We start from the raw sequence: 13,436 nt of genomic DNA on the forward strand, positions 1-13,436 counted from the left end.
ATGTCAGTGGAAGAGAGGACAGTAACAGGAGACACTATGAGCTGAACATAACAGTCAGTGGAAGAGAGGACAGTAACAGGAGACACTATGAGCTGAACATAACAGTCAGTGGAAGAGAGGACAGTAACAGGAGACACTATGAGCTGAACATAACAGTCAGTGGAAGGGAGGACAGTAACAGGAGACACTATGAGCTGAACATAACAGTCAGTGGAAGAGAGGACAGTAACAGGAGACACTATGAGCTGAACATAACAGTATGTCAGTGGAAGAGAGGACAGTAACAGGAGACACTATGAGCTGAACATAACAGTCAGTGGAAGAGAGGACAGTAACAGGAGACACTATGAGCTGAACATAACAGTCAGTAGAAGGGAGGACAGTAACAGGAGACACTATGAGCTGAACATAACAGTCAGTAGAAGAGAGGACAGTAACAGGAGACACTATGAGCTGAACATAACAGTATGTCAGTGGAAGAGAGGACAGCAGCAGGAGACACTATGAGCTGAACATAACAGTCAGTAGAAGAGAGGACAGTAACAGGAGACACTATGAGCTGAACATAACAGTCAGTGGAAGAGAGGACAGTAACAGGAGACACTATGAGCTGAACATAACAGTCAGTGGAAGAGAGGACAGTAACAGGAGACACTATGAGCTGAACATAACAGTCAGTGGAAGGGAGGACAGTAACAGGAGACACTATGAGCTGAACATAACAGTCAGTGGAAGGGAGGACAGTAACAGGAGACACTATGAGCTGAACATAACATTCAGTGGAAGAGAGGACAGTAACAGGAGACACTATGAGCTGAACATAACAGTCAGTGGAAGAGAGGACAGTAACAGGAGACACTATGAGCTGAACATAACAGTCAGTGGAAGGGAGGACAGTAACAGGAGACACTATGAGCTGAACATAACAGTCAGTGGAAGAGAGGACAGTAACAGGAGACACTATGAGCTGAACATAACAGTATGTCAGTGGAAGAGAGGACAGTAACAGGAGACACTATGAGCTGAACATAACAGTCAGTGGAAGGGAGGACAGTAACAGGAGACTCTATGAGCTGAACATAACAGTCAGTAGAAGGGAGGACAGTAACAGGAGACACTATGAGCTGAACATAACAGTATGTCAGTGGAAGGGAGGACAGTAACAGGAGACACTATGAGCTGAACATAACAGTATGTCAGTGGAAGAGAGGACAGTAACAGGAGACACTATGAGCTGAACATAACAGTCAGTGGAAGAGAGGACAGTAACAGGAGACACTATGAGCTGAACATAACAGTCAGTGGAAGAGAGGACAGTAACAGGAGACACTATGAGCTGAACATAACAGTCAGTGGAAGGGAGGACAGTAACAGGAGACACTATGAGCTGAACATAACAGTCAGTGGAAGAGAGGACAGTAACAGGAGACACTATGAGCTGAACATAACAGTCAGTGGAAGGGAGGACAGTAACAGGAGACACTATGAGCTGAACATAACAGTCAGTGGAAGAGAGGACAGTAACAGGAGACACTATGAGCTGAACATAACAGTCAGTGGAAGAGAGGACAGTAACAGGAGACACTATGAGCTGAACATAACAGTCAGTGGAAGAGAGGACAGCAACAGGTGACCCAACTGTGGTTTGTGACTATGGTGATTTCCTATTGTAGCCAATTCAGTTGCAGTGATTCTGTTGCAGATTTTTGGGTAATTCTGTTTCCAATTTGGTAACGGAATGACGAGTTTTAATGATTTAATAATTCATAAACAAAATGTATATCAGTGAAATCACTAATTGGTAGGTCTCCCATGACTTGCTACTTCTGTAAACGTTCATTATCCTCCCTCATCATGAGGGAGAGCGATTAGACAATATCTTAAAGATATGTGTTTTTTTGGCAATGGAATGACAAGGCACACGGAAAAATGTCTTAAACTTACAGTAGGTAAAACATTTATCCAAAACTAAAAATGTTTTATATGAGTTGGGTCTTTACTTTAACATGGTTGTGTTTTGTTGATGCTGATGGGACCTTTTACATCTGAGAACATGTGATAACTCGACAGAGGATGTGAAAGGAACCACGATCACTTACTGACACCTTGTGGAGCAAACTAAGATTTCAGAAATGTCTTTACAGTTCACAATAGTATTGACAATAATATTACATTTTGAACATTTACAAAATGAATATTGGACTTGACCAGGAATCAGTGTTATATTAGAACATACAAATGAATAAGAGGTGTTCCTACCTGCGGTGAGGCTGTGGTTGACTGCAGGTGAGTTGGGTTCTCCAGCTAGCAGCCCAGTACAGACCAGCGGTCCAGGTGAGTTGGGTTCTCCAGCTAGCAGCCCAGTACAGACCAGCGGTCCAGGTGAGTTGGGTTCCCCAGCTAGCAGCCCAGTACAGACCAGCGGTCCAGGTGAGTTGGGTTCTCCAGCTAGCAGCCCAGTACAGACCAGCGGTCCAGCTGAGTTGGGTTCCCCAGCTAGAAGCCCAGTACAGACCAGCGGTCCAGCTGAGTTGGGTTCCCCAGCTAGCAGCCCACTACAGACCAGCGGTCCAGGTGAGTTGGGTTCTCCAGCTAGCAGCCCAGTACAGACCAGCGGTCCAGGTGAGTTGGGTTCTCCAGCTAGCAGCCCAGTACAGACCAGCGGTCCAGCTGAGTTGGGTTCCCCAGCTAGCAGCCCAGTACAGACCAGCGGTCCAGGTGAGTTGGGTTCCCCAGCTAGCAGCCCAGTACAGACCAGCGGTCCAGGTGAGTTGGGTTCCCCAGCTAGAAGCCCAGTACAGACCAGCGGTCCAGGTGAGTTGGGTTCCCCAGCTAGCAGCCCAGTACAGACCAGCGGTCCAGGTGAGTTGGGTTCTCCAGCTAGCAGCCCAGTACAGACCAGCGGTCCAGGTGAGTTGGGTTCCCCAGCTAGCAGCCCAGTACAGACCAGCGGTCCAGCTGAGTTGGGTTCTCCAGCTAGCAGCCCAGTACAGACCAGCGGTCCAGCTGAGTTGGGTTCCCCAGCTAGCAGCCCACTACAGACCAGCGGTCCAGGTGAGTTGGGTTCTCCAGGACTGTCCCAGACATGATTGTAGAGAGATGAAACAGCGCTGCTAGGGAGGATGACAACACTGTTCTCAGTAGAGGGCCTGACTACTTCACTGACGCCCTGTTCAGACCAGCCCCGATGAGAGGGCCTGACTACTTCACTGATGCCCTGTTCAGACCAGCCCCGATGAGAGGGGCTGACTACTTCACTGACGCCCTGTTCAGACCAGCCCCGATGAGAGGGGCTGACTACTCCACTGACGCCCTGTTCAGACCAGCCCCGATGAGACGGCCTGACTACTTCACTGACGCCCTGTTCAGACCAGCCCTGATGAGAGGGCCTGACTACTTCACTGACGCCCTGTTCAGACCAGCCCGGATGAGAGGGGCTGACTACTTCACTGACGCCCTGTTCAGACCAGCCCGGATGAGAGGGGCTGACTACTTCACTGACGCCCTGTTCAGACCAGCCCTGATGAGAGGGCCTGACTACTTCACTGACTGTCCTGTCTGAAGAAAGGAGGAGGTGCAGAGGAAGGCCTTGTTCTTCTCCTCTGTCTGTCTGACTCCTGGCTGGTTCCACACCTCCCAGAGAGGCAGAAGCTACACCACCTGGTGTCCTCGGAGGGAGAAATAGAGGCAGAGATAGACTCAGTGGAGTCACGTTACTAGTGTCTATGTGGTTCTGAAGAAGCACCGTGTTGGTGTCTGGGTGGTTCTGGAGAGTTCTAGACTGGGCACCCCGGTTGTGAGGCAGAGCTGGAGTCATTTTGACAGAGTCTGGGTGGTTCTGAGGATATAGTCCCTTATTCTTTAGGACGGTGTTGGATTCTGGGTGGTTCTGAGGATATAGTCCTGGAGTCTCTAGGACGGTGTTGGATTCTGGGTGGTTCTGAGGATATAGTCCTGGGTCAGGTGGTTCAAGTAAAACATAGCCATTACGAGACAGTTGCTGCTCTGTGTTGGTTAGAGGAGCAGCTTCCATCATCTCTGATCTCTCATTCTGAGTAGGAGGAGTTACAGGACTAGAGTCTGTTGAGGGCTGGTCCAGGTCATGACAACATACTGCTTCTGAATGCTGCCACTCTTCATCGCCAGAGAAACCTCTGCTGTTCTCATGTTGTGATGAAGAAGGTTCTACTGGGTCCATAGATCCTGTGACTTCCTGTGTTTCAGCGTCAGGTGGAATACATGAACTGGTTTGGAGTGCTTCCTTTATTGTTGTGGTTCCTACTGGATCCACCGCTACTCCCATCGCTCCATGAGAAGGCCCTGTCTCTGATGTCATATCCTGCCGTCCTATCGGAGGCTCTGATGTCATATCCCGTCGTCCTATCTGAGGCTCTGATGTCATATCCTGCCGTCCTATCTGAGGCTCTGATGTCATATCCCGCCGTCCTATCTGAGGCTCTGATGTCATATCCCGTCGTCCTGTCTGAGGCTCTGATGTCATATCCTGCCATCCTATCTGAGGCTCTGATGTCATATCCCGCCGTCCTATCTGAGGCTCTGATGTCATATCCTGCCGTCCTATCTGAGGCTCTGATGTCATATCCCGCCGTCCTATCTGAGGCTCTGATGTCATATCCCGTCGTCCTATCTGAGGCTCTGATGTCATATCCCGCCGTCCTATCTGAGGCTCTGATGTCATATCCTGTCGTCCTATCTGAGGCTCTGATGTCATATCCCGTCGTCCTATCTGAGGCTCTGATGTCATATCCCGTTGTCCTATCTGAGGCTCTGATGTCATATCCCGCCGTTCTATCTGAGGCTCTGATGTCATATCCCGTCGTCCTATCTGAGGCTCTGATGTCATATCCCGTTGTCCTATCTGAGGCTCTGATGTCATATCCCGCCGTTCTATCTGAGGCTCTGATGTCATATCCCGTTGTCCTATCTGAGGCTCTGATGTCATATCTCGTCGTCCTATCTGAGGCTCTGATGTCATTTCCTGCCGTTCTATCTGAGGCTCTATGAGCGCCAGCTGTTCGTCTGAGATGAGCTGGAGACAGATGTGGAGGTCCGCTGTCCTCACGTGGAACACTTTCTGACCCTCTGACTGGCTGCTGTGACTAACAGTGAATGGTATAGCAGGGTATGCTGCGGATGTATGGTACGGTGATGATTGTGTTTCAGGGAATGGTATAGCAGGGTATGCTGCGGATGTATGGTACGGTGATGATTGTGTTTCAGGGAATGGTATAGCAGGGTATGCTGCGGATGTATGGTACGGTGATGATTGTGTTTCAGGGAATGGTATAGCAGGGTATGCTGCGGATGTATGGTACGGTGATGATTGTGTTTCAGGGAATGGAATGGTATGGCATGCTAAAGCTGCCATCGTATGACACGGAGGGTTGACCTCTGTAGTAACATAGGTTAGAGGGTTGACATGGTCTGCTACTGTGAGAGCAGGGTGGAGGGTTGAATTGGTGTTGAGTGTAACACACTGACCATGTACTGATGTTTTCCAGGGCATGCTCTGTACTAAGGCTGTGGGTGGTGTGGCAGATTGCTTCTCCGCTGTGGCTGTGATGGTAGCAAACTGGCTTTGAACCAATGCTATGGATGGTTTGGCATGCTGACTCTGAACAGAAACAGGTGTAGCAGACTGGCTTTGAACTAAAGCTGTCACAGGTGTAGCAGACTGACCCTGTCCTAAGTGTCACAGGTGTAGCAGACTGACCATGTCCTAAGCCTGTCACAGGTGTAGCAGACTGACCCTGTCCTAAGCCTGTCACAGGTGTAGCAGACTGACCCTGTCCTAAGCCTGTCACAGGTGTAGCAGACTTACCCTGTCCTAAGCCTGTCACAGGTGTAGCAGACCTGCACTGACCCTGTCCTAAGCCTGTCACAGGTGTAGCAGACTGGCTTTGAACTAAAGCTGTCACAGGTGTAGCAGACTGACCCTGTCCTAAGCCTGTCACAGGTGTAGCAGACCTGCGCTGACCCTGTCCTAAGCCTGTGACTGATGAAACACTAACAGAGCCTATAGGTTGTGTTGGGGTGAGGCCCGTAGGCCCTGAGTCTGTAGGAAGCATCAACTGGTACTTAGGGAGGAAACTGGTCTTGGCTGAATAAGAGGAGGAGGAGGAGGGCTTGGCTATCCCACCTCTGACTGAGGATGAGAGTCGGTTCAGTTTACTGCTGCTGTTTAGGCCTCCTCCTCCCTCCAGAAGGGAATTCTCAATCTTCTGCTTCTTCCTCTCTGAGGGAACATGGCTTCCACATCGTTGAGACACACAGTTGGTGTGTTTCTCCTGGTGGGTCACTGTCATAGACACACAGTCAGTCCTGTTAGAAAACGCTTCTTTTGAGACGGACTGGGTTCTCTGGAGGGGATGTTTGAGAGAGGAAGTGGGTGTGGTATGGAGATGTCTGGGTGTGAGACAGGAAGTGGGTGTGGTATGGAGATGACTGGGTGTGAGACCGGAAGTGGGTGTGGTATGGAGATGACTGGGTGTGAGACAGGAAGTGGGTGTGGTATGGAGATGACTGGGTGTGAGACAGGAAGTGTGTGTGGTATGGAGATGACTGGGTGTGAGACAGGAAGTGTGTGTGGTATGGAGATGACTAGGTGTGAGACAGGAAGTGGGTGTGGTATGGAGATGACTGGGTGTGAGACAGGAAGTGGGTGTGGTATGGAGATGACTGGGTGTGAGACAGGAAGTGTGTGTGGTATGGAGATGACTGGGTGTGAGACAGGAAGTGTGTGTGGTATGGAGATGACTGGGTGTGAGACAGGAAGTGGGTGTGTTATGGAGATGACTGGCTGTTTGATATGAGTGGACATGATTGACAGGTGAAAGGTTGTCTTGGAGACAGGATGGAAGACACACAGTGGCACTACTTGAGACCAGTGATGTCACCAGGTCTCTGCTGACTGCTGGGCCTCTCTGAACCCCCAGGACCCTCTCTGGCTCCAGACCAGCTAATGACCTTTTAGCCTTCAACACACCCGGATCAGCTGCCTTCTCTGGGCTGTAGAGCTTTGTGAACGTCCCTCCTCCTCCTCCATACTTGTACCACTTACTGTAGGCAAACTTCTGGGACTTCTTCCTACGACTCTTTCTACTCAGCTCTCCATCCGCGCCTCCGTCTCCATCTGAGCCAAGACCGCAGGGAATGACATTGTCGCCTGCTGCTAACGTCAACGGTCCGTCCGTCGGGAGGTTGTCCACGGCCGCCTGTCTGACCAGCATGCGGTGGCCTGATGCACGATGGTCCACAGACTTGGTGGCAAAGCCTACTGGGTAAAGTAGTCCAGAGCTGCCCTTACGGCCCAGGTATAGCCAGTCTCTTTGGTGAGGATGGGCGATGTGAGGAGAGGCGAAGCTGGCTCTGTCTGTACGCTGAAGGCCCACACTGTGGGGCAGGGAGCTACTGCGGGTCAGGGGGGCATGATGCCCCTGCTCCAGGCTGGTGGAGGTCTGGGTAGGCCCCGAACTATACAGACCTGGCCACCCTTCTCCCCTGTCCCCTCTCTGCCAGGCCATCCCAGCGCTGGCTGTAGGAGGCCTGTTGCTGGTCTTCATATCGAAGTGGAAGGAATCTTTGTAGGTGTAGGGCATCGGCAGGTCGATGCTGCCCTGTTTGGACAGGAGGGTCTTCCTGGGTCGGACTGTGTTCAGGTGTTTGTCCTCCACCACTGCATCGTTCTCTGAGATCAGCTTGGAGATTCTCTCTTCAAGACTCTGCTGGGCCAGGCCTGAAACTGTGCTCCTGGGCTGAGACACGGTGAGTTCTGGCTGTGAGTGTGTGTATGTGGCGTTGATCTGTGTGGTTGTGTGTGAAGGCTGTGTAAGTGTATGTGTGTGTGTGGTGTTCGTTTGATCAGGCTGTGTGTGGAAGGTGTCCGGCTGGTCGTGTATCTCCATAATAGACTCTGTCACTGACTCCATGCTGTGGTTGTGTAGTTCAGACCCAGGGCTGTGTGGTCCAGACCCAGGGTTGTGTGGTCCAGACCCAGGGTTGTGTGGTCCAGACCCAGGGCTGTGTGGTCCAGACCCAGGGTTGTGTGGTCCCGACCCAGGGCTGTGTGGTCCAGACCCAGGGTTGTGTGGTCCCGACCCAGGGCTGTGTGGTCCAGACCCAGGGTTGTGTGGTCCCGACCCAGGGATGTGTGGTCCCGACCCAGGGTTGTGTGGTCCCGACCCAGGGTTGTGTGGTCCCGACCCAGGGTTGTGTGGTCCAGACTCAGGGTTGTGTGGGCCCGAACCAAGGCTGTGTGGTCTCAAACCAGGGCTGTGTGGTCCAGACCCAGGGTTGTGTGTTCCAGACCCAGCGCTGTGTGGTCCAGACCCAGGGTTGTGTGGTCCAGACCCAGGGTTGTGTGGTCCAGACCCAGGGTTGTGTGGTCCAGACCCAGGGTTGTGTGGTCCAGACCCAGGGTTGTGTAGTCCAGACCCAGGGTTGTGTGGTCCTGACCCAGGGCTGGAGGTCTCGCTGTAGCCGGAGTCTGTGCTGTCGTGGCTCTGGGACTTCCCCCTAGCCAGAGAACCCTCCCACTGAGACAAGATGGCAGCCTGCTGTCTCCGCAGCGGGAGGTGGCGGGACAGGGTCAACACTGACTTTTCTCTATCTTTATCCCTCCTGCTCTCTCTCCGTTCATCCCTCGTATCCTCCGCTTCTCTCCTCCTCTTGGATAACTCTATACTCTGTTTCCCCCCAGCAGCCAGGAGGAGACCCTCTAACCCAGCCTGCTGCAGGGCCCAGCCTGTGTCTGGGTCTCTGTCTGTGTCTCTACCTGTTTCTGTCCCACTCCTCTGGCCAGGGCTGGGGGAGAGGGTGGTGGTGGTAGCAGAGAGAGAGCTGCCATTCTCCAGACTGCCTGGGTCCTGGCTGAGGGTATCTAGAGAGGGGCTGGAGGTGAGGGTATCCCTGGAACCATGTAAACTGAATAGACTGTCCTGGTGACCTTGCAGACGGTGTCCCTGCAGACTGTCCTGACTGCACAGGGAGGAATGGCCCTGTAGACTGCCCAGACTGTCCATCGATCCCAGGGATGAGTGACCTTGCAGACTGGCTTGGTGTCCCTGCAGACTGTCCAAGCTGCCCAGGGATGAGTGACCTTGCAGACTGGCTGGGTGTCCCTGCAGACTGTCCAAGCTGCTCAGGGAGGAGTGACCTTGTAGACTGCCCAGAGATCCGAGCGACCTCTGCCCTGACCCGGAGTTGAGGCGCGCGTGGGCCTGTGTGCGGCGGTGCTTGTAGAGGTTGCTCTGGGTCTTGAAAGAGATGCCGCAGGTGGTGCAGGGGTAGGGCCGCTCCCCGGTGTGGCAGCGCAGGTGTTTCTCCAGGACGCTGGGCTTCATGCAGTCCCGGCCGCAGTGAGGACACAGGTGCTTCCCAGCGGACCTAGAGGGTCTGGCTGCAGACACAGTGGCCCTCAGGGACACATGCGCCCCCAGGCCTGATTGTGGGGCCTGCTGGTGCAGCTGCAGCCTGGCTGGTAGGTGGAGAGTCAGGAAGGGTAGGGAGTCTGTGGAGCCCTGCTGAGGGATGGACAGACGGAGGGTCGTGGAGTCCAGGGAGGCAGCTGGCTGAGCCTGGGGGTGTGAAGAAAGGCCTGGCACTGTGTGGAGGAACAAGGTGGTCAGAGGAGCCCGGAGTGGCATGCTGTTGTTGATGCTGTCCTCTCTCTGCTCTGAGACGGAGCTGCTGCCTGTCGCTATCACATTCACCAAGCCTCGCTTGCCAGTCTCCATGGTAACAGCACTGCCAATGTTCTGACACAAGGTCTGTCGTTTAATTACCTGGAAAAGAAACAGTTTTCAGGATCACAGGATCTAGTCAGCATTCTACTGATGATTACCAAGATCACAGCATAACTGGCTTACTGGTTGGCTGGCTGACTGACCAACCAGCATCTTAGAATAACTACACTCATGCTGTCCATAATCGCAGCATAACCCTGTAGCCAGGATAACAAGATAAATCGGCTAACCAGGATCAACTCTAAGGTGTCTGAAAAGGAGTGCTTCAACTGGCTAGCTGCTAGTTTACAATGTCGACGATTAAAGGGGACAGAATTTCCTGAAGAGAGTGGTGTGGAATATACAGATAGATGGAGATGAAATCACATGCAGAGCAAAGAGAGAGAGAGAGGGGAGAGAGAGAGGAGAGAGAGAGGAGAGAGAACGAAAGAGAGAGAGAGAGAGAGAGAACGAAAGAGAGAGAGAGAGAGAGAGAGAGAGAGAGAGAGAGAGAGAGAGAGAGAGAGAGAGAGAGAGAGAGAGAGAGAGAGAGAGAGAGAGAGAGAGAGAGAGAGAGAGAGAGAGAGAGAGAGAGAGAGAGAGAGAGAGAGAAAGAGGAACAGAGCACTAGAGGAGAGGATCAGACTGCTGTAGGAGAGGGTGAGGGGGATGGAGGAGAGGGTGAGGGGAATGGAGGGAGAGAATCAGACCGCTGGAGGAGAGGGTGAGGGGGATGGAGGAGAGGGTGAGGGGAATGGAGGGAGAGAATCAGACCGCTGGAGGAGAGGGTGAGGGGGATGGAGGAGAGGGTGAGGGGGATGGAGGGAGAGAATCAGACCGCTGGAGGAGAGGGTGAGGGGGATGGCGGGAGAGAATCAGACTGCTGGAGGAGAGGGTGAGGGGGATGGAGGGAGAGGGTGAGGGGGATGGAGGGAGAGGGTGAGGGGGATGGAGGGAGAGAATCAGACCGCTGGAGGAGAGGGTGAGGGGGATGAAGGGAGAGGGTGAGGGGGGTGGAGGGAGAGGGTGAGGGGGATGGAGGGAGAGAATCAGACCGCTGGAGGAGAGGGTGAGGGGGATGGAGGAGAGGGTGAGGGGGATGGAGGAGAGGGTGAGGGGGATGGAGGAAAGGGTGAGGGGGATGGAGGAGAGGGTGAGGGGGATGGAGGGAGAGGATCAGACTGCTGGAGGAGAGGGTGAGGGGGATGGAGGGAGAGGATCAGACCGCTGGAGGAGAGGGTGAGGGGGATGGAGGAGAGGATCAGACTGCTGGAGGAGAGGGTGAGGGGGATGGAGGAGAGGGTGAGGGGGATGGAGGAGAGGGTGATGGGGATGGAGGAGAGGGTGAGGGGGATGGAGGAGAGGGTGAGGGGGATGGAGGAGAGGGTGAGGGGGATGGAGGAGAGGGTGAGGGGGATGGAGGAGAGGGTGAGTGGGATGGAGGGAGAGGGTGAGGGGGGTGGCGTGTGACAGAGAACAACCCACTAGAGAGTCATCCACCCTGAAAGCCCTCCTGACAACCCCCCCTCCTGACAACCCCCCCTCCTGACAACCCCCCCTCCTGACAACCCCCCTCCTGACAACCCCCCCTCCTGACAACCCCCCCTCCTGACAACCCCCCCCCCCCCCTGACAACCCCCCCTCCTGACAACCCCCCCACTGAGGACATACACAAGACACAGATTGTACTCCTTATGGACTCAAACTGGAAATATATACAAGAAAATGTGTGTCCAAACTCAGTGTGTCCAAACACCCAGCGTTCCCTAGACCTTCTGTCTGAGGACCAACTAGGTTCACCCAGCCACATAATAATACACACAGGCACAAACGACCTGAGAGCACAACAGGAAAGGGTGGCCACAGCACTGAAGGGAGTGATTGAAAAAGCTTCTTCTACTTTCCCCAATGCACAAGCAGTTTTCGCCACCCTGCTACCACGAAAAGACTTCCACCCTGCTACCATACAGCGGGTAAACGGAAGTATTTCCCGTGACTGTGCCTCAAAACCAAATGTTTTCCTGGCCCACCACTCCACCCTGGACTTGAACAGCCTCTATGACCAGGTCCACCTCTACAAGGTAGCAGTGCCCACCTTCGCCTGGACCCTAAAGGACATCGCTCTCAAACTCAGCCCCAACACTTCACACAGGAGCAACAAATCAATAGACACCCCGCCCAGACCAACGAGACACTGCCAGACTTGCGGGACCCTCCCGGACCTCCATTATAGAGGACCCACGCCGAAAGGACCTACATCCAGACCACAACACCACCAGCCACATCCACACCCCCACCAAACACCGCCCCCCCAAGTCAACCATGCCCACACCCCATTTAGGCCCCCTCAGATCAGGCCTATGCCCCTCCTGCCCACCCCATGCCCCCCACTCCCGCAAAGAGGGCCTCAACATGAAAGTCACACATACGCCCAGGCCGTGAGCAGGCAAACAGGCCCAGCCCCCACTCTTACACTAGCCCAAACCAATGGAATGTACCAGATGCTCAGCAGGCTCTGCTCACACTTACTGGTCTGAGGTCAAACCACACGACTAACAACATTGGACACTTTATGGAACACAAAGCCTTCACTATCTCATCCTGGAATATCCAAGGCCTTCACCATCTCATCCTGGAATATCCAAGGCCTTCACTATCTCATCCTGGAATATCCAAGGCCTTCACCATCTCATCCTGGAATATCCAGGCCTTCACCATCTCATCCTGGAATATCCCAGGCCTTCACCATCTCATCCTGGAATATCCAGGCCTTCACCATCTCATCCTGGAATATCCAAGGCCTTCACTATCTCATCCTGGAATATCCAGGCCTTCACCATCTCATCCTGGAATATCCAGGCCTTCACCATCTCATCCTGGAATATCCAGGCCTTCACCATCTCATCCTGGAATATCCAAGGCCTTCACTATCTCATCCTGGAACCCAAAGCCTTCACTATCTCATCCTGGAATATCCAAGGCCTTCACTATCTCATCCTGGAATATCCCAGGCCTTCACCATCTCATCCTGGAATATCCCAGGCCTTCACCATCTCATCCTGGAATATCCCAGGCCTTCACCATCTCATCCTGGAATATCCAGGCCTTCACCATCTCATCCTGGAATATCCAAGGCCTTCACTATCTCATCCTGGAACCCAAAGCCTTCACTATCTCATCCTGGAATATCCAAGGCCTTCACTATCTCATCCTGGAATATCCCAGGCCTTCACTATCTCATCCTGGAATATCCAAGGCCTTCACCATCTCATCCTGGAATATCCCAGGCCTTCACCATCTCATCCTGGAATATCCAAGGCCTTCACTATCTCATCCTGGAACCCAAAGCCTTCACTATCTCATCCTGGAATATCCAAGGCCTTCACCATCTCATCCTGGAATATCCAAGGCCTTCACTATCTCATCCTGGAATATCCAAGGCCTTCACTATCTCATCCTGGAATATCCCAGGCCTTCACCATCTCATCCTGGAATATCCAAGGCCTTCACCATCTCATCCTGGAATATCCCAGGCCTTCACCATCTCATCCTGGAATATCCAAGGCCTTCACCATCTCATCCTGGAATATCCCAGGCCTTCACCATCTCATCCTGGAATATCCAGGCCTTCACCATCTCATCCTGGAATATCCAAGGCCTTCACCATCTCATCCTGGAATATCCAGGCCTTCA

At 53.1% G+C, this 13,436-nt stretch overlaps 2 protein-coding genes across 3 annotated transcripts in view; both read right to left on the reverse strand.

Moving 5' to 3' along the window:
- Nucleotides 1–5,134, reverse strand: part of LOC139552741 (uncharacterized) — a 114,095-nt gene extending 108,961 nt beyond the window's left edge. Inside the window, exon 1 of the mRNA XM_071364772.1 lies at nucleotides 2,260–5,134. Coding sequence (XP_071220873.1) covers nucleotides 2,260–4,996 — 2,737 coding nt within the window. The 5' untranslated portion in view covers nucleotides 4,997–5,134. The remainder of the gene's footprint in view (nucleotides 1–2,259) is intronic.
- Nucleotides 5,135–5,219: 85 nt separating this feature from the next.
- Nucleotides 5,220–13,436, reverse strand: part of znf831 (zinc finger protein 831) — an 84,257-nt gene continuing 76,040 nt past the window's right edge. For both annotated transcript variants that reach the window (XM_071364760.1, XM_071364753.1), the window contains one exon: nucleotides 5,220–9,803. In XM_071364760.1, the coding sequence (XP_071220861.1) occupies nucleotides 5,352–9,755 (4,404 nt within the window). In that variant the 5' untranslated portion in view covers nucleotides 9,756–9,803 and the 3' untranslated portion in view covers nucleotides 5,220–5,351. The remainder of the gene's footprint in view (nucleotides 9,804–13,436) is intronic.

The sequence above is a fragment of the Salvelinus alpinus genome, chromosome 2 (assembly GCF_045679555.1).
Source record: "Salvelinus alpinus chromosome 2, SLU_Salpinus.1, whole genome shotgun sequence".
NCBI lineage: Eukaryota > Metazoa > Chordata > Actinopteri > Salmoniformes > Salmonidae > Salvelinus > Salvelinus alpinus.